A 26,791-nucleotide genomic window follows, 5' to 3' on the forward strand; every position below is an offset into this window, starting at 1 on the left:
TAAATTCATTTGAAAAGCAAATATGCACTATATAACGTTTTCATTAGGGCTGTCAAACGATTAATCACGATTAATCGCATACAAAATAAAAGTTTGAGTTTGCCTAATATATGTGGGTGTACTGTGTGTAATTATTATGTATATATAAATACAAACACATCCATGTATATATTTGAGAAATATTTACAAGTATATGTATTTATATATTTTTTTTATATAATTTATATTATACATACATAAATAACATATTTCTATTTAATATATACATTAATTTGTGTATATTTATATATACATATTATTTACACACATTACTCACACATATATTATGCAAACTCAAACTTTTATTTTGTATGCGATTAATCGCAATTAATCGTTTGACAGCCCTAGTTTTCATGTGTATATAATTTATTGGTAACACTTTAGTGTGGAACATATATAAACTATTAACTCTGACTTTTCCCTCAATAAACTCCTAATTTACTGCTCATTAATAGTTAGGTAGTTGTTAAGTTTAGGTATTGGGTAGGATTAAGAATGTAGAATAAGGTCATGCAGAATAAGGCATTAATATGTGCTTAATAAGTACTAATAAATAGCCAATATTCTAGTAATATGCATGCCAATAAGCAACTAGTTAAAAGACCTTAAAATAAAGTGTTACCATTTATTTATTAAATTCCTAACAAATATTTTTTTACCCCACTGAAAAATTGCTTGTTCTTGTATGCATGAAATATAGTTAGGTTTATAAAGCAAGAAAAAAACTATTTCTTGTTTCCCCGGGCAGCTCAAAAACACATTTTCTAATGATATTAAAGCACAACGCAGCCCAGACCTACAACAGTAACACTTATTAACAGCTCCAAACTTCAATTCAGTGTCATTGTGGCATCATTAAATGTGTCACATGGATTTGATAACAGGAACATCCTGCTGTCTTCCCTCCACCCACACACATTGGCCTATATTGTCCATCTGGTGCCTAATGCGGAAATGAGGGTGGCGTGTACATTTGGCCTGTTTAATCTGCAAGAAAAAGGGTTTTATTGTGGGTCCCAGGAAACATTCACAGTTGTTGTCAAGGAATAGATATCAGTGTGTTCTGTTTAATGTCCACAGTAAAGGCCAAAGTTCAAAACAAAGAAGTGGAACTGTGCCAGACAACAAGCCCTTCATTTGCCACAACGATAAAGACTTTAGGCAGGACATGAGACCAGGAGACAAGTGAGTGATTCGAGGGACGGGAGAAGCAATCTAGAATGGATGGAGAACAAAAAAGAGGAAAGGAAAAGGTCGCACCTGAGCATGAGACGGAGATGCTCTTGGTCCCCGATAACATCATATTTCATGGAGAACACCAGGTGGCCCAGGGCACTGTCCACTGTATAATAATTAAAGTGTTCCTAATGAAGGAGCAGAAGGCGAAGCTGTGAGCGTTCATTCATCTTCACACTTGCAAACTCATCTCAGTTTTTAGTCCCAACACTCCCCCACAGTTCTAAGGGCTAACCAACCACTTCTTTATGCACATTAGTCTAATTTATAATGGATATTAGATGTGAATACATTAAGCCCATTGAAGCCAAAGCCTAATATATCTTCATTATGTCTGGCTGCTGCGGTGTCACATTGGTCTATGTAATTAGGTTCCATTTGTTAACAATTATATTATTCAAATGAAAGTGGTTCCATTCTAAATGTTTAGCTTTTTCTATGCATTTTCAACAGTGATTTTGTGGGCTATATTCAAAATCTTCTGAAGTCATATGATTCGTGTGATGAAAAAATGAAATATAAGTTGTTATTCGCTAATAATCTTGACTTCCAGTGGATTGTTGTGGCCGAATCATTGAGTCATCAAGAATTCGAGAACCTAAACAGTCTGATTTGTGAATTAATCATTCAGACCAGTTTTGTGAACCGGATTAACTGATTCACTGAAAAGACCTGACTCAAAACAATAGCTTGTTTGTGAATTGGAACATGTCTAATTCTCAGGGTGTTCAAACTTGAAGTTCAGTTTTCTTGGTTTCTTTTGTTTCAGACCAAAAATAAGAAAATGATACATTTAGCCCTGGTTCGCTTAGCATTCACACTGTCATTTTAACACCAAACCTAAAGATATAAAACAAAAAACAGCTTTAATAATGTATATTTTGCAACGGAGCTTACCGAACATCCAAAACTATGCTGTGTGCAGGGCTCAATGCATCCGTTGTATGTGCGTACACTAGGGCTGCACAATTAATCGAATTTCTAATCGCGATTACGATTACGGATGCCACGATTTCGTAATCGTTCAAAGGCTCGATTACAAGGAAAAATATCCACTTACATTATTCTGCGTGTTTTGAGCATGTTACGTTGTGAGAGGAGAATACTTCAGAATGTAAAAGGTCTAACCCAGCATAAAAGAAGCTACCAGTGACGTAGGTGTACGCTGATGGGAAACACCAGGAACCGCCATTTTAAAAAAATATTGATATTTTGATATGTATCGATACTGAAATATCTGAAACGATACCAATACTCCTCTCTGCAGTATCGATACACCGATACCAGCTGCGCGTGCTTGCTCTCCTCTCTGACAGCGAGTTGAGACGCACGCGCCTCCTCTCATTCACAGCGCAGACACATAATAAAGCCGCCTTTGACATACAAATGCCAAAATAACCTCCTTTTCGAGGTTTATTAATGGTCAAATACACTAAGAAACAATATCACAACGCCCATCTTGGTGAGTATTCATGTAAAACAGTTCAGGAAGAATGTGTCCGTGCGTTCGTCAGGTCTTAAAGGGACAGTAGCCGAATAAACGTGCCGCTCTCTATGTTGTTATTGTTAATCAACAGACAAAAAGAAAATCACTTACTGCTCTTGACTGATTAATTTCTGTAACTTTAATTGATTAATCTGTATTTAATTTTTATAATGAAGATTATCCAATATTATTTTACATTTGATTAGCCTACTTTGTTTTTTATTCAGTTTCTTACCTGATTACTACAGTTAGATCTACCTAAAAATAATTTCTATCTTTATTCTATTGTATTTGTGCTATAGTTAGTAATTTGTTCACTTGTTCTTATTTTGTCACTGTTTACTTGTCTTTTTTAAATTCAATTTACCATTTGAAATCAAGCTTCCTTGTGCTGTGTGTAATATATTGTAACAAAATTACCCCATTGTAAAAAATACATTGAGTTAGCAAATATTTGTGAGATAATTGTAATGGTAACTGATCAACGTTTATTTATGAGAAAAACTTAAAAGCTTTATCATTTAAAGTGATCTCTTCAGAAGAAATGTTTGACTAATAAATAAAAAATAATATTAAAAATAACTATATGACAGTGTTTTTTATCATATCGAAGTTAGAAATTCCAGTATTGTGACAACACTGTCACAATATATTTACTCCACAAACTAACTCTACAAACATGGAAAAGAGTGATAGATTGACCTCTCAACCTTACGCTGAGGAGAAAATCCAGCGTGACTTTGAACAGACCAAGCAAAACATGATTATTCGTTCAAACAATCATATAAAGCTATTCAAAACATCATTGAATGTAAATTGTGATAATCGTCATTAATAATCGCAATTACAATTTCAAGGGAATAATCGACAATTATGATTTGTGTCATAATCGTGCAGCCCTAGCGTACACATGATGATATTTTTACCAGTTGAGAACTCAAGAAGAGATTATAAAACGTGTTGCATACATATTTCAGTCGAACCGCATTAAAGTTCGTTTGGAAGCGGATAAAGATCTCCTAAAAAAGGTTCGAATGGCAGCATTCACATTAATTCAAATGAACCGCACTAACAGAGCAATCGCACCAGAGTTTGTTTTAATCAAACCAAACCTGCCAAGTGTGAACACTCCCTCAAAAACAAGTCAAGTAGAGCTAGGGCAGATTTGCAGTTAATAATGACTTCAATTTTGGACTGTTCCTCTCGCAAAGCTATCTATAGTGCATAAATATAGTGCCTAAGACATATAGTGCATAAGGAATATAGTACATAATGTAGACATATAGTGAATATAATGCATGAGTCATTGACCACTTTTAAGACATATAGTGCATTTTTTTAAAATCAGGAAATTCACTTTTTGTGTTCCACGGAATAAAGAAAGTCACACAGTTTCTTAATGACATGAAGGTGAGTAAATGTTGACTTTAAGCAAATCCTTACTTTGCCCAGAAAATGTTTCCTGTAGATCTTAGCAGTGGTGTTGCACTCCAGTTTGAAGCGTGAGGTGGGAGACAGGAGCTGCTCCGGGTCAATCCCATTGCTCAGCTCGTGATTGGTCCCTTCAATCCAATAACCCCCAAACTGGGGCAGCAGAATCAAGGGAAATGGACTCTTTCTGCCGAGAACCTGACAGAGACAGCAAAGAAAAACAATTACGTTGACCGTCAGATGTGCAAGCGCACAACAAATTCCACTGAGATCGACTGCAATAGCAATTTCTGTCAGCTCTTTATTTTGAACTGGTTTACCTCATGGACGCTGGGGTAAGGGATGTAGTCTTCCTCAGTCTGTAACAAAATGATGTTCAAAACATTAATTATGCAGTGGATTCATTTGGTTGCAAGAGACCCATTTTAAACTCCAATGACCCAAGGAGCAAAAAAACACACTGCTTGCTCATCTTGCTGGTTTATTTAAGAGAGTTAACTCACTAACTGTACACAGTGCGATCGGTTTGATTCTTTACAGGCAGTGAGGCCTCAGGCCAGAGAATATTCCTCAGCACCAGCTAATCTTATTTGATTGCAGTTCCATTAGTGCAAGGGAAAGTGGGCTACGGATGTCTTTGAAAACTAGATGCACCAGCTTGACTGATAACCAGCTCTTCTATTTGAAGCCATCTGCCCGCAGATAAAAACAGCGGCCCGTGGCCCTCAGACAATACGTGTTTTGTATTATTGTGTGTGCGCGTGTATACGGGGACAAAAGGGAGCCGGTGAGGTGAACGTACTTTGAGAGGAGGAGGAAGAGTGCATCGTTGCTCGTCCATTCTGTTGCTCTGAAAGATAAAAAGAGAGAATCTGTCAGCCCACGTGTGAAAGCAAAAATAACACTTAGGTTAGATCTACTGAGGAAGAGGCATCTGATTATACATTTATGCCTTTTAAAAAGGAATGGAAATATCATTTTATAAATTACACAAATATATATATATGTTGGGAATGACATGATGAAAATATCATTCCTAGGAGCAATTCACTTAGAGTATTTAAAACCTGGAGTATTTAATATAATAATTAATTTGAATTATTTTTTAATGTAAACAAACCTCATTTTTATGCAAATGGGGCTTATATGAGCTGCAATTAGTGGAACAATTCAATCTTAGCAAATTCCCTCTAAGCAAATATAAAAATATATTAATTAATGTAATTATTGTAAAAACGAATTTAAAAAAATTATTTCACGTTAAAAGCACGATTTATGTAATTACTAAAAAATATACTAAAATTATTCACACAAGCGTAAACATCAGTGCAAGGACAAAACAGGTAATTGACAGTGGAAAAAATGCATAAAAAAGTTAAACAGCATAATGGGACATTCATAAAAACAATTATAGAAGACCATAAAATCTTTTTAAAAGAAAGTTCACATGCATTTAAACAATATTAGAGAAGAGCATATTATTTTAGGCAGACAAACTGAAAGACAGACAAAGCTATCAGCCTTTAGATCAGTCTTAGACAATGAACTGTTTTTTATTCTCTTTAATCAGGTTTTATGAATATGGCAGACAGTGGAACACAAGATCAAAGCACGATTGTGAGTGTGCAGGGAGAAGACGTTCAAATATTTACAAGGCTATTTGCAGCCATTATACAAAATGTAACTTCCTGAAGTTGCAAATACAAATAATTTGTCCACTTCTTTAACTAAAATGCTGAAGATCAAAAAAGATACCCTATCGGTAGCAGTTCAATTGGACCCCACAGGGATGAATATGATTTTACTGATAACTGCTGTAGATTTGAAATGCTGCACTGGAATGCAACAGAGATTGAATGTCTGATCTATTTGATGATGAATTCCAGCAAGGGATCTTTATGGCAGACCAACTGTGATATACATACCAAACACATTTGTCATTTAAAACATCCTGTACATCTAGCTGAGCTTCTCATTTACTGTATAATGTCCTCCAGCAGCAACCCAACAGTAAATCAGATCCAATTTCAATGTCATGATGTTTTCTGAAACATTAAGGTGAATTTAGTGCATTTATTATAGTTTCTGAATGGGCATCTGTCTGTCCTGAGTTAGAGATAACAAAAGTAATATCAAATGACTAAGATCAATATGTCTCTGTGTACTCAACAAAACGATCTTGTATATGAGCATCGTAGATTGGGACTAATTTGTTCTCAAAGTCAAATTGTGCAGGACTGTGATAATCAGCGGCCAACAAGAAATATATTTTTTGTAAAACATTTATAATAAACAATTATGACTTTTACTTGTAAAAAATTACTTGTGTCAAAAAACAAATGTTTTCACATGCACATGAATAACGAGCACAAGATACAGTAAAGTGTCAGTGCAGCATTGGTTGGGGAAATTACTGCCCCCCGGGTCATCCTTATGGTTTATAATGGATAAATGTCCTCATTATTTACAGGGATGATTTTCAACTACAGCAAAAGACATGCGACTATGTAGCCAGTTAAGACAGGTGATTCAGAGGTTAATGGAAAGTATCTACATCAAAGATGAAAGGCAGAGGGGAGGAAAAAACGAGAAAAGTAAAAGAAACACATTACCTGCATTTTCTCAATCATTTCAAATAAATCAGTAGTCTGGAAGAAAGGAGAGGAGATGAGATGAAATGAGATGAGATGATTTCAGAGTTGACCCTAGATTACATTCTCATGATGTGAGAGGGGTGTGGCTGACAACACAGACGACACACTGCAGTGCCGAACTGCAGCTGCTTACTGAAAATCTCTCATATATCTCTCATCGGGACTCAGGCATTTAGAGTACTCAGACTGCAGCCATACTCTTATTTACAACAAATTGCATTTTATTAACCAGTTAACTTTTATCAACTAACTTAAGTAAATTTATAGAAAAGCTTTATTTGAATGGAACGGAAAGTTTATTTTTCCCCACATAATACAAATTTTAAAGTGCCCCTATTATGCTTTTTCAGATTCCACTGAAGAAAACTGAAGCCAAAATATCTCAGTAATGGTCGTTGCCGATTACGTTGTTAGGAGCACGAGTCTGCGCAGTAATGATCCTGAGGTGGAACCGCAGCATCAATGTACAGGCCCATACTCCCGCTCCCGTAGACTCGCAAGCACAGCTGCCAATCATGGCGTTACACCCCATTTTTATAGCATCAAATAACTAACTAAAACCTTACTGGAAAAACAAACACTTGAAGTGCGTGATAAGAACTACCTAAAATGACAGAAACCATCTTTGTAAAAAAAAATCATTTGAAGTGTAATTGGATTTTTAGTTTGGCTAGTGTCCCATTCGATTACAGTGGGGATCGAAAGTTTGGGAACCCCTTTCAGAATCTGTGAAAATGTGAAAATTTTTAACAAAACAAGAGAGATCATATAAAATGCATGTTATTTTTTGTTTAGTACTGTCCTGAGTAAGATATTTTACATAAAAGATGTTTACATATAGTCCACAAGACAAAAAAATAGCTGAATTTATTAAAATAACCCTGTTCAAAAGTTTGTGAACCATTGATTCTCAATACTGTGTGTGGTTACCTGATGATCCACGACTGTTTGTTTGTTTTGTGATGGTTGTTCATGAGTCCCTTGTTTGTTCTGAACAGTTAAACTGAGCTCTGTTCTTCAGAAAAATCCTCCAGGTCCTGCAGATTCTTCAGTTTTCCAGCATCTTTTGCATATTTGAACCCTTTCCAGCAGTGACTGTATGATTTTGAGATCCGTCTTTTCAGACTGAGGTCAATTGAGGGACTCAAACACAACTATTAAAAAAGGTTCAAACATTCACTGATGCTCCAGAAGGAAATACGATGCATTAAGAGCCGGGGGGTGAAAACTTTTTGAATTTGAAGATCAAGGTAAATTGTACTTAATTTTTCTTCCCGGGAAACATGCAAGTATCTTCTGTTGCTTCCGATGGGCAGTACTAAATGAAAAAAAAATTATATTTCAACAAAATAAGAAAAATGTGGACATCTTCATCCTGTTCAAAAGTTTTCACCCCCCAACTCTTATTGCATCGTGTTTCCTTCTGGAGCATCAGTGAACGTTTAAACCTTTTTTAACAGTTGTGTTTGAGTCCCTCAGTTGTCCTCAGTGTGAAAAGATGAATCTCAAAATCATACAGTAACTGCTGGAAAGAGTTCAAATATGCAAAAGATGCTGGAAAACTGAAGAATTTGCAGGACCTGGAGGATTTTTCTGAAGAACAGAGCTCAGTTTAACTGTTCAGAACAAACAAGGGACTCATGAACAACCATCACAAAACAAACAAACAGTCGTGGATCATCAGGTAACCACACACAGTATTGAGAATCAATGGTTCACAAACTTTTGAACAGGGTTATTTTAATAAATTCAGCTATTTTTTTGTCTTGTGGACTATATGTAAACATCTTTTATGTAAAATATCTTACTCAGGACAGTACTAAACAAAAAATAACATGCATTTTATATGATCTCTCTTGTTTTGTTAAAAATTTTCACATTTTCACAGATTCTGAAAGGGGTTCCCAAACTTTCGATCCCCACTGTACATGGAGAGGTTTATGACCTATACTGCAGCCAGCCTCCAGGGGGCGATCACAAAGCTTCGGCTTCACCAAAGCCACTGGAAGGCAAGCCTGCAACCTTTAGGCAAAAAAGCGTAACGGCTAATGCTAATGCTCCGCCTCTGGCGGTGCGCAGGGAAGGAGACCAGAGGCTGTTTTTTGAATGGATGTCAATGGATGGGAGGCTTCACTATGCTGATTAAAGGTGCCCTTGATTCAAAAATTGAATTTACCTTGGCATAGTTAAATAACAAGAGTTCAGTACATGGAAAAGACATACAGTGAGTCTCAAACCCCATTGTTTCCTCCTTCTTATATAAATCTCATTTGTTTAAACGACCTCCGAAGAACAGGCGAATCTCAACATAACACCGACTGTTACGTAACAGTCGGGGTGTACACCCCAATATTTGCATAATGCCAGCCCATGATGTTCCCAACATTATAAAAGGCATTAGACAAGGGCAGCCAGTTAACGTCTGGAGCTGCACACAGCCGAATCATCAGACTAGGTAAGCAAGAACAACAGCGAAAAATGGCAGATGGAGCAATAATAACTGACATAATCCATGATAGCATGATATTTTTACTGATATTTGTAAATTGTCTTTCTAAAAGTTTCGTTAGCATGTTGCTAATGTACTGTTAAATGAGGTTAAAGTTACCATCGTTTCTTACTGTATTCACGGAGACAAGAGCCGTCGCTATTTTCATTTTTAAACACTTGCAGTCTGTATAATGCATAAACACAACTTCATTCTTTATAAATCTCTCCAACAGTGTAGCATTAGCCGTTAGCCACGGAGGACAGCCTCAAATTCACTCAGAATAAAACTTTAACATCCAAATAAATACTTTATTCACATAATTCGAAGCATGCATGCAGCATGCGTGACGAACATCTTGTAAAGATCCATTTGAGGGTTATATTAGCTGTGTGAACTATGTAAATGCGCTGTAATATAGTCGACAGCTGGTGTGGCAGGGAGCATGTGATTTAAGGGGGCGGCGCCGAGTGTAAATCAGTGCATTGTTAATGATGCCCCAAAATAGGCAGTTAAAAAAATTAATTTAAAAAAATCTATGGGGTATTTTGAGCTGAAACTTCACAGACACATTCAGGAGACACCTTAGACTTATATTACATCTTGTGAAAGAACGTTCTTGGGCACCTTTAAACAGCTTTTGTGGGGAAATAGCTAATCATTTAATTAATCAACAGCCTGTTCGCTAATCTTCAGCATGTTTTACACTAAACAATACTTTCGTTGGGAACTATATGTAGATTTTAGCTTGAGAGGTGTCGCACGTGATTAAGTTAGCCGTTACGCTTTCTCCAATGGTAAGAGATATAGACCCTCTCATCTCCCTATAATATACAATCTCTGGCTTCATTTTTCAGGACGTGTGCAGCACACTTATTATTACCTTGTAGTGTTTAATGTAGCTGTTTGTGAATGTAAAAGGGCTGCAAAGTTTCAAAGATCAAAGTGAACGATAAATGGAGTTACTGTCTCCCAATAGAAATTTGCATAATAGACTTCAATGACAAACAACGTGTACTTTGATCCACTCTCAAACACTGTAGTTGTACTGTTTTTATCACTGTGTACAAGTACTGAGGACGCCTCCAGAGCTGAAATTCAGATATGTTTCATTTCCGACATGCGCTGTAAGCTGTGTAGACCAATCACAACAGACGGGGCCATATGACCAGAGCAGAGTAGGCTCGCTGAAAGGAGGAATTTGGAGAGACCGATCAAACCCTTGTTTGATCCGTTTCAGACACTGCGAGAAAAGAGGTGATGCTGCAATGTATATTATGAGAAAAAAAAATGTTTTTTGACCTTAGATGCATGTAAACATATTGTAGGAGACCTCCAAAACAAAATTAAGAACCTTAAAAATAGGAGAACTTTAACACCAACACAAACTTCTTTAGGGGTATGATAGTGTTTTTGGATCCATCCATGATTTATTAAGGCCAAGTACATTCAATATTGGCTGGTGGCAATGTTAGTTTTGGCCTAACTCATGCAGGATACAGTAGAACTGGCATTTCCTCTCTAGCCCAATGGCAGCATGATTTTTAGATGGAGAAAAAGTATAGAAATACATAATTCATGATTGTCTTTGTAGCTATGAGGTTTGTTACAATTGCTTAAAATTATAATCGGTTATAATTGGTTGCTGAAGTAGTTTGCAATCATTTCCCATGTATGCATATGCCAATTAGCAACATGACACAGAAGCATTCAAAGTATGAGGCTAATTATTGAAATTCAAGGCACACGTGTAATATTTTACTTCTAAATCTCAAATGCACTTGTTTTTTTTCTAAAACTTCTCATTATTCATTTTGATTGATTCCCACACCATTACCATTGCCATTACCATGCTTATTCTTAACTTCCAAGACACAGACAGTAGAGTTCTGTCTAGCCTTTGGGACTGATCCAAAGACAACGTGAACGTGAGTGGAAACAATTATCTTCGATCTGTGAGGATTGAAGACTGGATAAATTTCTCACAGACTTAGACAAATACTTTGTGTACTAGCACATTGTTTGAGTACATTGTGCAAGTCCTCCACCATCGGCAAACAAACCCTATAGTGCCTTGAAAACAAACGTCAGGAAACTGAACCACGTCAGGTGAAATTACATTGACACGAGGTCAAAAGAGTCCTGCATCACAAACACATTATCACCACACCTCTTTAGCCAAATAACTAACCAAAACACCAGATAGTAAAGTCATTTAGTAATACTACTAAACTCTGAATCTTGTGCACTTTATGGTTCACAGTAATCAGTATCCTCCCTAAACAAACATACACAGATGAACCTATTGGATTACAGAAATATTGTATATATAATGAAATTATAAAATACAGCAATATATTACAGTAACCTGCACTGCAACATAGAGGGAAAACACGTTTAATCTTATGAGCTTAACTTGTTCACATCTCAAATAGCAGATGTATGGATGTGAGGACCGTTTTAAAGGCAAAATCCATTTGATCTTGAGATAAAACTAAAGGTAACAGAATATGACAGACTGTGATTAGCCTTAATCTGCAGCAAAATTATAGTGCATGTCAGTTTACACTGATAGCAGCTCTGTCAGTGATGGGAGAAAATCCATATTCTCTTTTGTTGAGCATTAAAAATTGCTGCACAAGGAAAACCTTTGATATTTTGCTGTAAGAACATGTAAATGTATCAGGTAAGCTTGAAATATATTCTGAGATGCCAGAACTTGCACAAATCAAATATATCCTGCTCTCATCACACTTAAAATAATCAGTTATTATAAGTAAAATAATTTATTTTACAATTAAATCGCTGTTGGTTTTAGCAATATTTTGCTGCACAGAATTATTAACATTTTTTTTTAATTATAATTTTTTCCTATGTGTGCTGAACTCAAACACTGTTGCAAAAACAGATCTTTACCTCCCAGCGTATATCCGATATAATATTTTTGTTTTTGACTGCAGATTTCACATACTTACTGCATCAGGTCTTTTCCAATGAGCAACTGTCACTTGCATTGGGTTGAGATGTGGATTCTGACTTTTAGCCATTTTTCAAAAAGTAAAATCCAAAACCTCTTTCAGAAATGTTCTACTTCAAAAGTCAAAAAAGCACAATAAGGTAAGGAGGCTGCAAAGCTACAAAATCCTGTGTCCTCAGAAGTGACAGGAAACATTCAGCCCAGAAAGCTCCAGCAGGTTCCATGTCAATAAAGTGAGAAAACTCCAGGGCAGCACTAGACTGCAGTGTGTACTCTGGGAGGTGCGTGCATGTCTGTAACCTGAAGTCTAATTGTGTATTTAAGCATTAAGATCCTTTCAACTCCAGGTGCTCTGGAGTCTTTCCTCTCTCAAGGAACACTGAGTTGTGGAAGAGACGTTGCATTCCTACAGAATTAGCTTTCTCTCTGTCTTGCACTTTTCCTTTCTCTCACTGGCAGGGGTTCAGGATATAAAACTGAGCTGATTTGAGCTTGGATCTGTTCTTTTTCAGTCAGACAAGCCTGAGCAGAGTCTTACTTACTCGTCAACTCTGTTCCAAAACCTAGTGCAACATTGTAACCAGGGTTTGAAATTAATACCCACCAACCTGCCAAATGTATGTAAAAATCAGTTGTGGCGAGTAACACAAATTAACTAACTAGCCAATTTTGCCGGTTATGTTTCGTAAATTATGTCCTCCAACCAGGAGCAAAACATTAGCAAAACAAAGCGTAAAGTGGGCACACTGGACGAGAAGTGTCATGTTTTTAAAATTTTAATCACTGACAACATCCCAGGCTGGAAGATTGTGTATTGTGCATTTTTCAGTAATACGTTTTTGGCTTGAATAAAGTCCATGCTCAATATAAAATATACCGTATTGTTCCGAATATAAGACTACCCACCTTTTTCAAGATGTACCTTTTGGAAAAAAGCTTTTTGAAGACCAAATCTTGTATTTTATAAAACCATGTGGCCTACCAAAATTTCATTAAAGGTGCCCTAGAATTAAAAATTGAATTTATCTTGGCATAGTTGAATACATGGAAATGACATGCAGTGAGTCTCAAACACCGTTGTTTCCTCCTTCTTATATAAATCTCATTTGTTTAAAAGACCTCAGAAAAACAGGCGAATTTCAACATAACACCGACTGTTACGTAACAGTCGGGATCATTAATATGTACGCCCCCAATATTTGCATATGCCAGCCCATGATCAAGCATTAGACAAGGGCAGGACGTCTGGATGTGCACAGCTGAATCATCAGACTAGGTAAGCAAGCAAGGACAACAGCGAAAAATGGCAGATGGAGCGATAATAACTGACATGATCCATGATATCATGATATTTTTAGTGATATTTGTAAATTGTCTTTCTAAATGTTTCGTTAGCATGTTGCTAATGTACTGTTAAATGTGGTTAAAGTTACCATTGTTTCTTACTGTATTCACGGAGACAAGATTGTCGTTATTTTCATTTTTTAAACACTTGCAGTCTGTATAATTCATAAACACAACTTCATTCTTTATAAATCTCTCCAACAGTGTGTAATGTTAGCTTTAGCCACGGAGCACTATCAAACTCATTCACAATCAAATGTAAACATCCAAATAAATACCATACTTACGCGATTAGACATGCTGCATGACGAACACTTTGTAAAGATCCATTTGAGGGTTATATTAGCTGTGTGAACTTTGTAAATGCACTGTATTATAGTCAACCGCTCAGAGGGGGAGGGGAGCGTGAGCATTTAAAGGGGCCGCAGCCTAAATCGGCTCATATTTAATGATGCCCCAAAATAGGCAGTTAAAAAAATTAATAAAAAAAAATCTATGAGGTATTTTGAGCTGAAACTTCACAGACACATTCAGGGGACACCTTAGACTTATATTACATCTTTTAAAAAGACATTCTACGGCACCTTTAAAAGTAGAAGTGAAATCTGGGTACCGTCTTGCATTTTAAAGTGAGGGACGCGAGGCACGCAAACATGACAGCTTTCTTTGACTGATTCTTTGAATCAAGACAATGCTGTCAAAACTGGTGCTGGATGGCTGAAGTAATTTTATGTTAATGTTACACTGTTTGCTAGCCTGGCATAATGATCTCATCTCCGTTAATATTTCTCACCATTTATTCGGAGGGTATGACCGATTGTTTTCCAGATATGCATTTCCTTTCAAGTATCCTTGAAAAGGGAGTTTGACTGGACCTCGCGATTAATTTCTCTGCAATGTCGTCTGTCATTTTATATGCGCGAGCCCTTAAATTAGAATGGATTCTGATTGGCTGTCAGTGTTTTATCGTTCAACAGCTAGAAAAAAATTGTTCTCGACCATATCGTTCCTCTATATTGTCATCGCTATAGCTGTGGTGTGGACTCTTAGAACTATAGTGGTGTGGATTTTTAGAACTATATCTTTATTGTTATCTTTATAGTTATCGTTCTTGGTGTGAACGGGCCTTAACCCTATCCATAATTTAGCTTGAAATGCAGGGGAATAACACTTATAGACCTTAGAAGCACCTAACCCTGGTCGTAAGCATAAACTTGACATAAACTGTAATCTTCCCTCAAATCTGACTGGTTGATTGGAATGTTGTTCCAGGATCAATTGGTGAAATCACCTTTACCCTTCAATAAAATTAATTCAGTACACTGACTTTTGTGAGGAAACAGCTTATCATTTTACGAACTGACAGAAGTCACAGTGAATTTTGTCTTTATTTACTCTTTGTGCACAGGTTTGTGCCACATTAAGCAAACTAAAGATTGTTCTTCTGATTGATTGTTCTCAGAATAGTTTAAACAGGTAAAGATATGAGTTTGGCTAAAGTGAGGTAATGCCTAGGTGATCAGCATGCAGAGGCCATTCTTTAATTTGGCCGCTGAGTCTTAGGAAAAAATCTCAATTAAAGCACGCTGTTACCTGCGTGTGCAATCAGTATAGGCTTGCCAGAAAAGTATGATGTATGAGTGTCTCAGAAAGTGAAGGAGAGACTGTGATGAAAGACTGACTGCTTATTATGTCAGCTTAACAGGTTTATTGTTAGTTTGACTGGCATCATTATTTGAGCGAATTGTCCCGTGTCAACTCTGATCGGCTTTTAACACCGTTTGGAGGTTTGAGTAGAGCCTGCCCACTGATCTTTAATTACCTCCGTCTGAAAAGCAATTCACAACATTTCCAGGAACACCTGATGCATTTTAAATAGATCATATATTTTAGTGTAACAGCCTTGTTTGACCAGTAACTGCCTTTTTGTCAAAAGTAACACTGACTTTGCATTGGAACATCGTGTTCTAAAAAAGATTAAGCTCATGAATATATTAATTAGTCCAAGTTGTAAGATAATCTTTCCTCATAGCTTGGACTCATTAAAGATGCTGAATAATCATATTTTATAAGAGGTGGACAGTAAACTGTCCAATCCTTAATTAATTGTATATAAAATGGACTGTTATAAATAGATCAATTATCCCCAGAAATAAATCTTTGTCAGTTTATGGCTATGCAAACAGATGAATCAGCACATTTGGGTTGGACTATAGTGACTTACTGTGGAGAAAAAAGTGAATAGAAGATTTTTCCAAAATGTTCTGGGGAACTCTCTTTCATAGTTATCTATGATTCATGCCAACCTGCCAGACAGAACTGGCAGTCTATTCTAATAAAGCTTAAAGTCAGCAAGTGGATTTGGAAATGGAAATGCCTCCAGGGCTCAGCAGAAATGAACAAATCTATTTAACTGGTCTTAAAGAGACATTGTGATTATATTTTAGAAGAAATGATAAGGAGCTGGTACGGTTATTTCTGTTTTAGACTTAGCAAAATAACAGCAAAAATATACCAATGGATTTTTTACTTAAAAGAAAGACAGATCATCAGACCAAAACGGACACTTCGGCAAGACACATACAGTACTTGTCAAAAGTTTCGAAACTAGGCATGGGCACGAATACTCGAGTACTCAGCGACAGTGACGATGGATCATGAAAATGATGATCACCATGACATTAGAAAATATATTTATTTTTTTCTGATTGGTTATTGCGGCATTTTGGGTGTTACCTGAGGTACAGCTAAAATGGCAATGGCCGACATTATTGACTATGATTGGGTTATTTGAGGCAGTTATATTCCTTACAGATGTTTCTTTTTCAAAAACATCCAGCAGTGTTATTTTTTTCTCATCATAATTCTTACATTTGTACAGAGCCCCAGACATGACATGCAGGAAAAAAATAGTAGGCTAAATCGTGCACACGATTTACTATTTCAGTCCCTCGATTTATAAATCATGCACATGATTTATAAATCAAGGGAACGAAATAGTAAATCGTGCGCGTGATTTAGTAAATTGTGCGCACGATTTAATTTTTTTTCTTGCATGTCATGTGCAGGTTTACGTACATTTGCATCCTTTTGTGCATATGCAAGTTGTAATGTTACATTTATGTTGTGTATAGGATATCTGATTTATCTCATGTAGGATGTGTTATACAAAATGTGCTTCAGTTTACTAGTGTTCATTCACTCCTAGAGGTTTATTTTTGTTTTCGAAAACATTGATGCATTATTGATAATCTAGCAGTGTTATTTTTCTAGTATATACATACACTACACTGTATGTATTTACGGACAAAGTTCTTTAAAAAAAAAAAAAAAAAAAAAAAAATCATATCTGCACAATCTAGGGGTAATCAAAGTGGACTTCACTGAAACTTTGTTAGACAAACATGTGGAGAAAAATCTTTCAACAGAGCTCAGAGAGAGAAAGGCATACTGATGGGCTTACTGGATTGATGCACAAAGATGTCAGAGGCATTATCTCCACTGTGAAATCAGGCCAGTCCTTAATTAATAATCCCCTTCATGTGATTCTCTAGTCAGTCTCTCTCTCTGTACTGTCCATGACCATCCTCAGCTCAGCACAAATTAAACTAAATTAATCTAACTTTAGAAGATGCTGCTATCAGACTAACAGAAAAGCAGTGCTCCTCTCCAGAGCAGCTCACTATCCTCTATAACAGTGCTTCTCCAGTGGTGTCACAGGTCTGTATGGATAAGATCATGTTTTTTTTTTGTATATATGCTATATATTGGGGCTTTTCAACATTTTTCAGAGATCAGATAGAGGACAGTAACAGGAAATTACTGGGGAAATGTGACACAGGCCCGTGAGCAATGTAACTCTTCCACATCATGAGTTTGTGACATTGCGTTTATTTTAATTTGGATCTTTGCAGATGCTGCCTATTATCTCAGTTATAGTTGCTAGTGTCCATTCTTTTTACAGCAGAGGGGTGTCATATGGAAGCAGGCAGCCCCATATGCTCCATGTTTTACAGCTGATCTAACACACACTAACACTGCAGGCTATTGCTGCTATTGTGTGTAACACTGGATCATTTTTAGTGCTTTCGGAACAATTAAAAAAGAATGGTGAGACATTCCCATTAGCCTTCAAACAACATCGACTCACAGAAGGACGTCTCAGGCCTGCAGCATGTACGTCAGAGGTGAAAAAAAGACTTACATCTCACACTGGGTCAGAATTAGACGGCTCGTAAAACTAAAATCCTCTCTGACTTGGCAGTCTCTAATGTAAATGACATCAAACTGCTCAAAGCACAATCCAGTGGAGAACTGCTCTGGCACTGCAACTATAAAGTTGCACAAACACATCTCTTGGTGGATATTTATAAAATTATTTAAGGATTAGTTCACTTTAAAATGAAAATTACCCCAAGATTTACTCACCATCAAGCCATCCTAGGTGTATATGACTTTCTTCTTTCTGATGAACACAATCAGAGTTATATTAATACATATCCTGGGATCCCAGGACCAAAGAGTATGAAGCTCAAGAAAGTGCATCTATCCATCAAAAACATATGGCTCCGGGGGGTTAAAACTTAGAAGTCGGGAAACGCGCCGGCGCGTTTTGCTGGATTTTTTTCACGTAGCAGCAAAATCAACTTAAAATACTCCATAATTTTTTGTCATAGAGACCTAAGTAATAGAATGTCTTCTTTTATTTGTGTACACTCAGAGTAAAAACAAAATGTTGTGCTTTTTGCAAAATAAAGAAAACTAACACAATGCGTGATCTCTCGTCTCCCTCTGAACGAAGTCCATTCTGATAGTTCTCAGAAAATGAACTGTAACTTAGTGAATACTAATCACACAAAAATATGTCTAAAGTTGATACATAGGTCTAAAGAAACGTTGAAATGTCAGGTTTTAAATCGTGTAAGTCAAATTGAAAACAAATATTCTGTGTTTATGTAATCTGTATGAAAAGAGAGACATGTCAGACGTTGGCGAGTCAGCTCATTATCCACTAATTCAGCCACGCCCATGAAGCGGGCGCGCTATTCAAACACAAATTCGGAGGCGATAAATGCAACAGAGTGAACGCCCGTGTCAACTCGGAAAAATGCCTCAAGCTTGGTCAGTTTAATGTAGGCTACTTTTCATCATTTTGAGATGCGGTGAAGAATAATTCTAAAAGGATTTACCTCAGTGGAAGAGCTGGTTTTACTTTCATTTCGAGGATCAAACGTTTGTGTGTTTTGTGTGTCTCAGTGTGAATTAATGGGGTAGATCGATGCTCGGTTTCGTTTACTACACATAACTTACATTAGTAAATTGCCATGGCTATTCCCAAACTATACTGCTATACTGAGATGAGTGAAATCGACTGAAATACGTAATACATACTGAAATAAAATGTGTTCGCAATTTATTAAACTGCACATAACATTTAGGCTCTAAAATATAACAAATATAATATATGAAATGCCATAAAGGTAATATGAATATTTAGACACAGACTGTAAAACAAGCAGCATGCAAATGATAGATTGCGTGCAGAATCTGCTGCCTTAAATCGCGCTAAATTACTGTCGTTCTCGACAATGCACCTTTGTAAAAGTAGAGATTTAGCACTTACTCGCATGAAGAACAAATATAGACACAGATAATGGATTAATTTCGATTTAAGACTCAAATGTTCTCCGATACAAAAACATACCTTGTGTGAGTTGTATTTAATGATGATAACGAGCAAGAATGCAATAGTTCCCAAATATCCACATGACTGCAAACGTGGCATTATTATACAACAGGTCAAGAAATAAAATGTAAATTTTAAACACAGTACTGTCAGTATTTACTCTATTTTGCAATGAAATAATAGTTATAACGAAAACCACAGCAGAACTACAACACACGTCTGTGTTTCGCGAACAATTCTGCGGCTTTGAACGAATCGTGAGAGTCAATGATTCAATGATTCATTCACAGCCACTTGCTTCGTTACTGAATGAATGACTCGATGACTCACTCATAAAAACAGTGACTTGCTGCCACCTACTGGCGGTTTTAGTTTAATATTTAAAAGTTTTACTTAGTTTTACCATCATTGAATATTTCTCTATTGGACATTTTTTATTTAAAACATTATTTATTTTATAAAGTTATTTATAAAGCTAAAAAAAAAAAAAAAATGCACTGGAAAATCAATTTACGGGGCAAATATTGTCCCTTAATGGTAAAGGTGTGACTGCAGTCGAAGTGGAAGAGAGGGGGTACGCAGAAGGATGGTAATCTCTTCAGGGGGTACTCCACGCTAAAAAGTATGGGAACCACTGCAATAGCTGATATGATCCTGATATCAGCATGCTCACAGAGGGTTTTTTATCTCACAGATTTGAGAATTATATTGGTCCACACTGGACTGCATGCATATGATACTGAGATCACTGACTGGAAGCAGGAAAGTGTTTTTTTTTCTCCAGTGCAGAAACACCAAATGCCAGGTAAGTGATGTTCACATATATCTTTGAACATGATTTATTTCCAGGTATAACTGTGTACTCAAAATGTGTCTTTGACTCTCATTTATATAGTTAACTATATTTTAAATAAACTTCAAACAAAAAAAAAAAATGATATATTTCTTTTGTCATTGCATTATTTCTTAGTTCACTCAGTCACATTCCTGACTGAATGGCTCATTATGTGGCTCATTAGGGGCAGGGTCTTAATCTCCTCAGGTGTGAATCACAACATTATTCATGAAGATTCACAAATTCATTTTTTAAAAAATTTTTTTTTTTAAATTAACAATAAAAAAAATGACTAGACATGATCTCCAAAGACTCTTTTCTTTTTCCATTCATTTTCTTTTTCCCGTTTCATACACATGAGATTACTCTCTGTTGTGTTATAGATAAGATATGCTGTAGAATGCAGTTAAAGCACTCTGACATCACCCAAACTTTATCCTCTTAATCACAGGCTCAGCTCACAGAGTTTAAAAGCCCTAAAATCTCCTACACACACAAGAGATCATTCAAACTACTTACACACACTACACACAATACACAAAGGATCTTATTCTTTAGCCCTGCGCTTGGAGAACCTGACCCTCATATCTAACTTTGTCAGACACAAATCGCCAACATCAGCAAACAATTCCAAACTAAACTTGGCTCAACAATGAAACTAATAACATTTGACTTAAAGAAGGGTTTAAGAAGCCCTTGAATTATCTCTCTCAGGAAACTGTTTCGAGTGATAGATCTGTGGATCGGCAGATATTAAAATGCAATACATTTAATTTGTGCAGTAGCTCAGTACAAAAATAAAAAAACACTTTTCTTATTAAAAAGAGTTTTTAGCTTTCCATCAGCTTAAGTTCAACCATGCAGTTGAAATTCATGCATGAGTCACAAGTTTGGCTGCTTAAGTCATTAGCACAAGCACTGAAGCTTCAACACTTGAAGGTGTATATTAGAAGCTGATTACATGCTCTGTCTGTGTAATGAAATAAGTTTGGTGAACTGATTGTAGTGATTCACCTCAGAAAAGGTATTTGGATATGAAAGTTACATGATTAGTTCACTCAAAACTGAAAATTACATCATCATTTGCTCACCCTCATGCTGTCCAAACTTACAGTATGATGAAATTGAATGAGAACTGTGGCTATCAACCTCCAAAATGGCAGAAAAAGCATCATTAAAGCAACACAAGTTCATACGATTCTTGCAAGTGTTCTGAAACCATATGAAAGCTTTGTGAGAAAAACAAAACTGAAGTCGTTTTTCATTGGAAACCTTGACATAGGTCTCTTTGCTTCATTAAAGTTCATGAGAGAAGTAGTGATTTAAAGGAATAATTCTTTTGAGTCAGATATTTTCAATGAATCAGTTGATCTAGTTCATAAATAAAATATATAGATTGTACTAAATGTCAGCTTGCTTATTTTGTCAAGACAATGATTTATTAAAGGTGCAATAGGACATTTTCGGAGAGGCTAGCTTTCAAATCATAAGATCCTACCCTCCCTTCAGAGCGTCTCCAAAACACATGAAGATGCACACACACAGCTGCTCTCGGCAAAGCATCACAAGAAACAGTGTTAAACTACTGTACCTCATGTCTCAAAGCACATAACAATGTAAACAAATTGGAGAGCTTGTACTTGACTGCTGCAGATTCATTTCGGTGTTGATACTGTTGTCATGGAAACGCATAAGGTAGCGTCACAGGTTGTCACCTTTTAATTACGGTAGTTATGGCGTGAACACAGCATAAGCTTGTTGTTTTGGAGGAACTGTAGAAGGTGGCTGCTGTTTGTTTGTGGTGCTCCGTGACTGACGTCTGTCTACATTAATTCTGCATAGCATGAAACGCGCTGATGACGCACGATGTCTGTGTGAACAGGGCTCGCGAGGGTATGTAAAAACATACGTTGACAGGCAGGTAGGACATTGTATTATTTCATTCGGACCGAATATAATGATTGGATGAACATTTTATGGTCCAACGCCTTCTACAGACTACAGTGGCATGAAAAAGTATGTGAACCCCTTGCAGAATCTGTGAAAATGAGAATTATTTTAATAATATAAGAGGGATAATAAAAAATGCGTGTTATTTTTTATTTAGTACTGTCCTGAGTAAGATATTTTACATAAAAGATGTTTGCGTTTAGTTCACAAGACAAAACAATAGCTGAATTTATTCAAATGGCCCCATTCAAAAGTTTGTGAACCATTGAATCTCAATACTGTGTGTGGTTACCTGGATGATCCACAACTGTTTTTTTTGTTTTGTGATGGTTGTTCATGAGTCCCTCGTTTTGTTCTGAACAGTTTAACCGAGCTCTGTTCTTCAGAAAAATCCTCCAGGTCCTGCAGATTCTTCAGTTTTCAAGGATTTTTTGCATATTTGAACCCTTTCCAGCAGTGACTGTATGATTTTGAGATCTGTCTTTTCACACTGAGGACAATTGAAGGACTCAAACTCAACTATTAAAAAAGGTTCAAACATTCACTGATGCTCCAGAAGGAAAAAAGACACATTAAGAGCCGGGGGGTGAAAACTTTTGAATTTAAATATCAAGGTAAATTGTACTTAATGTTTCTTCCGGGAAACATGCAAGTATCTTCTGTTGCTTCTGAAGGGCAGTACTAAATGAAAAACAATGATATTTAAATATAATAAGAAAAATTGTGACATCTTCATCCTGTTCAAAAGTTTTCACCCCCCAGCTCTTAATGCATCGTGTTTCCTTCTGGAGCATCAGTGAATGTTTGAACCTTTTTTAATAGTTGTGTTTGAGTCCCTCAATTGTCCTCAGTGTGAAAAGACGGATCTCAAAATCATTCAGTCACTGCTGGAAAGGGTTAAAATATACAAAAATGCTTGAAAACTGAAATTTCTGCAAGACCTGGAGGATTTTTCTGAAGAACAGAGCTCAGTTTAACTGCTCAGAACAAACAAGAGACTCATGAACAACCATCACAAAACATAAAAACAGTCGTGGATAATCAGGTAACCACACACAGTATTAAGAATCAATGGTTCATAAACTTTTGAATGGGGCTATTTTAATAAATTCAGCTATTGTTTTGTCTTGTGAACTAAATGTAAACATCTTTTATGTAAAATATCTTACACAGGACAGTACTAAATAAAAAATAACATGCATTTTGTATGAAATCACTTATTTTATTAAAATAATTCTCATTTTCACAGATTCTGCAAGGGGTTCACATAGTTTTTCATGCCACTGTATATATATTTATAAAAATACATTTAGACCGTTTAACATAGTGATTAGGATATGAGGAGAATTTCAACCATTATAACAAAAAATGTCTCTAGAGAATCACCTATTGCACCTTTAAGACAGTGGAAAACTGAAAACTGCCATTGCAATGGTGTTTAAGCGTGTGAATAGTGATTGGTACCAAAAGCTGACCAAAAGATTTAAGGGGGGCGTGACCAAAAAAGTTTGAGAACCACTGTATTATGTCCACATTTCATGCGAAGAAGATACTATGCTTCTAACCACAGGTCAAGATCTGTCGTTCCAACCACACACTATGGTTTTGGGAAACAATGACTCTTTGAACTATGCTGATAACAACGGAACTTTCGACCATAGTTGCTTTCGGGAAACTCACCCCAGAATGATTCACGCTCACTGACTCAACCCGGTCACTTCAACTTCAATCAGTCAGTTTCTTACTCAAAGCTATTGTATGGGTTCAAAATACTTGGAATACTGCCATTTGGACCACTTTATAATAATTTTACAGTGTCCCCCCCTAATCATTTTAATCACATGGAAAAGAGTACATTCTTTAATATTTCTCCTTTTATGCTCAATATCAATCAGGTTTGGAACAATATAAGGCTGGGTAAATGATGGGAGAATTTTCATTTAGTTTGAACTGTTCCTTTAAGGGTCATGTGAGCAGTTTTAGTTCACAAAGCTGAATCTTTGGAGCTACTGTGTAAGTCACTGACTAGCTGTCAGCGGAAAATGACCTTACCTAATCAATACTATTTTGACAGGCATTAGTTTATCTCATGAAATAAAGGGTGTGACTGAGAAACTGGCCTGACATTTGTTAATTTATAGCTTCTGGCATTTAATTACATCACTCTCATTTAACTGCATGGCATGTCAATCATGTGTATTAATAACAAACAGAAAAGTCCGCAATCATCCCTCCAAACACCGGCCTCATGCAAATCAGTATTAGTTCTACATGGGCTCACAGTAATGGAGCAGATGGGTCAGGAGAGGTGAGACAGACTCAGCAAGCAAAAGTCAAGCGTTGGCAGGATGGGAGGGCACTCAGCATGCAAGCAGGCAAGAGTTTTGTGATACCTTGAGGAACGCAGGGCCGGTGTGGGGCAGTGATGGCTGGAACAGTGAAGGATCTAGTGTGTTAGAGATGCAGGGCTCTCCTCCATCCTGTTTCCTGTAATGAGAAACACACTTCAGTTCAGCACTACACATGCACATACACAAATCCACACCACAATATAAAACTACACCAGTGGTTCTCAACCTTCTGAAAGGGTCACAGCATGGAAAACAATGCAAAATGCAAATCATTTAGGCCTGTCAGTCAATGATTAATTGCCTTAATTTTCACCTTCTTATTGTTTGTATAATTTAAATACATTAAATTAATGTAAACTTGACAGTCCTAAATACAAAAAAAAAAAAGAAAAAGAAAAGAAAAGCTTATTAACTTTATAAAGGGAGGAAAATGTTTCCCATATACCCAAATGAATCTGTCACTAGGTAATATAGCCAATAATATAATATAATATAATATAATATAATATAATATAATATAATATAATATAATATAATATAATATAATTTGTTTAAGCACTATGATTTTGTTTAACCCCTACAGTGTATTTTAATTTTATTGATGTTATTTTTTATTATTTTTTTATGTAGCACTATATAATAACTATTGTTATATCTCAGTCTGTGAAGTCTTATATTTTCACTTGTGTTAGCTTGTTATGTTAAAGTTCGAATGCAAATAAAAAAAATTAAAAATAATAAAAAAAACATGAAAAATAATCTTAAAAAAATATAATATAATATAATATAATATAATATAATATAATATAATATAATATAATATAATATAATATAATATAATATAATATAATATAATATAATATAATATAATATAATATAATACATTTCATGTTTGATTTTAAGAAGATTTTTGGTACATTTGTGAAAATGTTACCACTGGACCACAATGTTGGACCTGCAGCAAAATCACTTGAGAATAACTGTTCTAAATGGCCAAAGGCCATGGGGTCACAGCACAGGAAGCTTTAGCACTGTAATAGCCTGAGTAATGACAGTTGTATCACCAACCCCCCTCCCCGCCAACCCACATGGCCGTACGGTCAGCACCTCTGAGCAGGCTTTGCATTTAGATTAGCAGGTTTCTCTGTCAGTGCAAAGCTCCATGGAGTTGTAGAGGTGATGTGCAATATATGCGGGGGTTGGTATAATCTAATTTTTTCAGAATCCTATTGTTTTGACATGAGGCCATGATTAGATTTCCCATTATACTTTAGTTGAGGAGAAACGGATTGTATTACATTGCAGGCTAAATAAGGTTTAGGACGATGTAAGTGAGCTAAAGAATGACCCTGAATGCTCCATAATAAGACAGCTGGAAAATGTATTCTTTGCTAAATGTTTTCATAAAAATTTACCAACAGACAATCCACCAGAAACTCCATTGAGATAACTGCCATTGCTCTGACGCATATCCTCCACGGTAATTTAGGAAATGGAAAACTATAAAATCTTGTGCACAATTAAATGGAATTTAATAATACCTGGTACAACTAAGGGAATTATGCAAATCGTGTAATTGAGCAAATGTGCCCATAAAATTTGTACTGAATGCAATTTGCCAATATGCCAAGCAAATAGTGATGTGTTTTGCGAATAAGGTGGAATCTGTGAGTCTGATCTGAACAGAAATGAGGTGTATTTATCGTGAAAATTTCAATAATTTCTATTTAAATACAGTGCAGAAGTTTTTCAGTGCATTTAGCATCTATTAAAAGGTGGTGCAGCTCTTGACTGAATTTACTTCTCAGGACCCGTGTGGTGCTTGTACTGTATTGCTTCAGGCAAAAAGACTTGTCTGAAGATCCATATCTTGGAAAATCCTTCCTTCTGACATCAAGGAGGAGTTGCAATAGTGTTATTTAAGTTGAGAACTATTTCAAATGTGCACTTGTGTTATCTCTCTAGTTTGTAAGAGAAAGTCAAAAGAAGACTTGTGATGAATCTCTCAAAAAGAGAGGTAACCTTCCAGTCTGTGCATCTAAATAGCTCTCATGTCAGTCCCAGTGATGCCCATTACAGGTTGTTGTGGGAAAAAAATGCAGAGTCTAAGCTCTACGGCAGCAGACGCTCCATTGCTTGCATATTCTATCCGCCATCCATCAAAACCAGACAGCTACTTTATAGGTAAATTCGATTTTTAAGCCCTTCGGCTTTTAAGTTAACGTTTATATATTAATACGTTACAGCAAACCATCATTTGAGGTTTGTTTTAAATTAACCTCCAGATTGCCCCAAAACCCACATATGGAAGTTT

The 26,791-nt window shown here is 36.1% G+C and overlaps 1 protein-coding gene across 24 annotated transcripts in view; it reads right to left on the reverse strand.

Moving 5' to 3' along the window:
• rap1gapa (RAP1 GTPase activating protein a) overlaps window positions 1–26,791 on the reverse strand; it is a 121,726-nt gene that overhangs the window by 25,849 nt on the left and 69,086 nt on the right. For 17 of the 24 annotated variants that reach the window (XM_048177252.1, XM_048177242.1, XM_048177249.1 and 14 more), the window contains 6 exons: window positions 24,520–24,613; window positions 6,805–6,840; window positions 4,995–5,042; window positions 4,513–4,551; window positions 4,205–4,390; window positions 1,300–1,403 (listed from right to left, as the gene is read on the reverse strand). In XM_048177252.1, the coding sequence (XP_048033209.1) occupies window positions 1,300–1,403; window positions 4,205–4,390; window positions 4,513–4,551; window positions 4,995–5,042; window positions 6,805–6,822 (395 nt within the window). In that variant the 5' untranslated portion in view covers window positions 6,823–6,840; window positions 24,520–24,613. Of the gene's footprint in view, window positions 1–1,299; window positions 1,404–4,204; window positions 4,391–4,512; window positions 4,552–4,994; window positions 5,043–6,117; window positions 6,238–6,804; window positions 6,841–12,309; window positions 13,297–24,519; window positions 24,614–26,791 lie in introns of those variants that run through there. The other 7 variants (XM_048177238.1, XM_048177258.1, XM_048177246.1 and 4 more) reach the window with 4 other exon arrangements.

The sequence above is a fragment of the Megalobrama amblycephala genome, linkage group LG24 (assembly GCF_018812025.1).
Source record: "Megalobrama amblycephala isolate DHTTF-2021 linkage group LG24, ASM1881202v1, whole genome shotgun sequence".
Taxonomy (NCBI): domain Eukaryota; kingdom Metazoa; phylum Chordata; class Actinopteri; order Cypriniformes; family Xenocyprididae; genus Megalobrama; species Megalobrama amblycephala.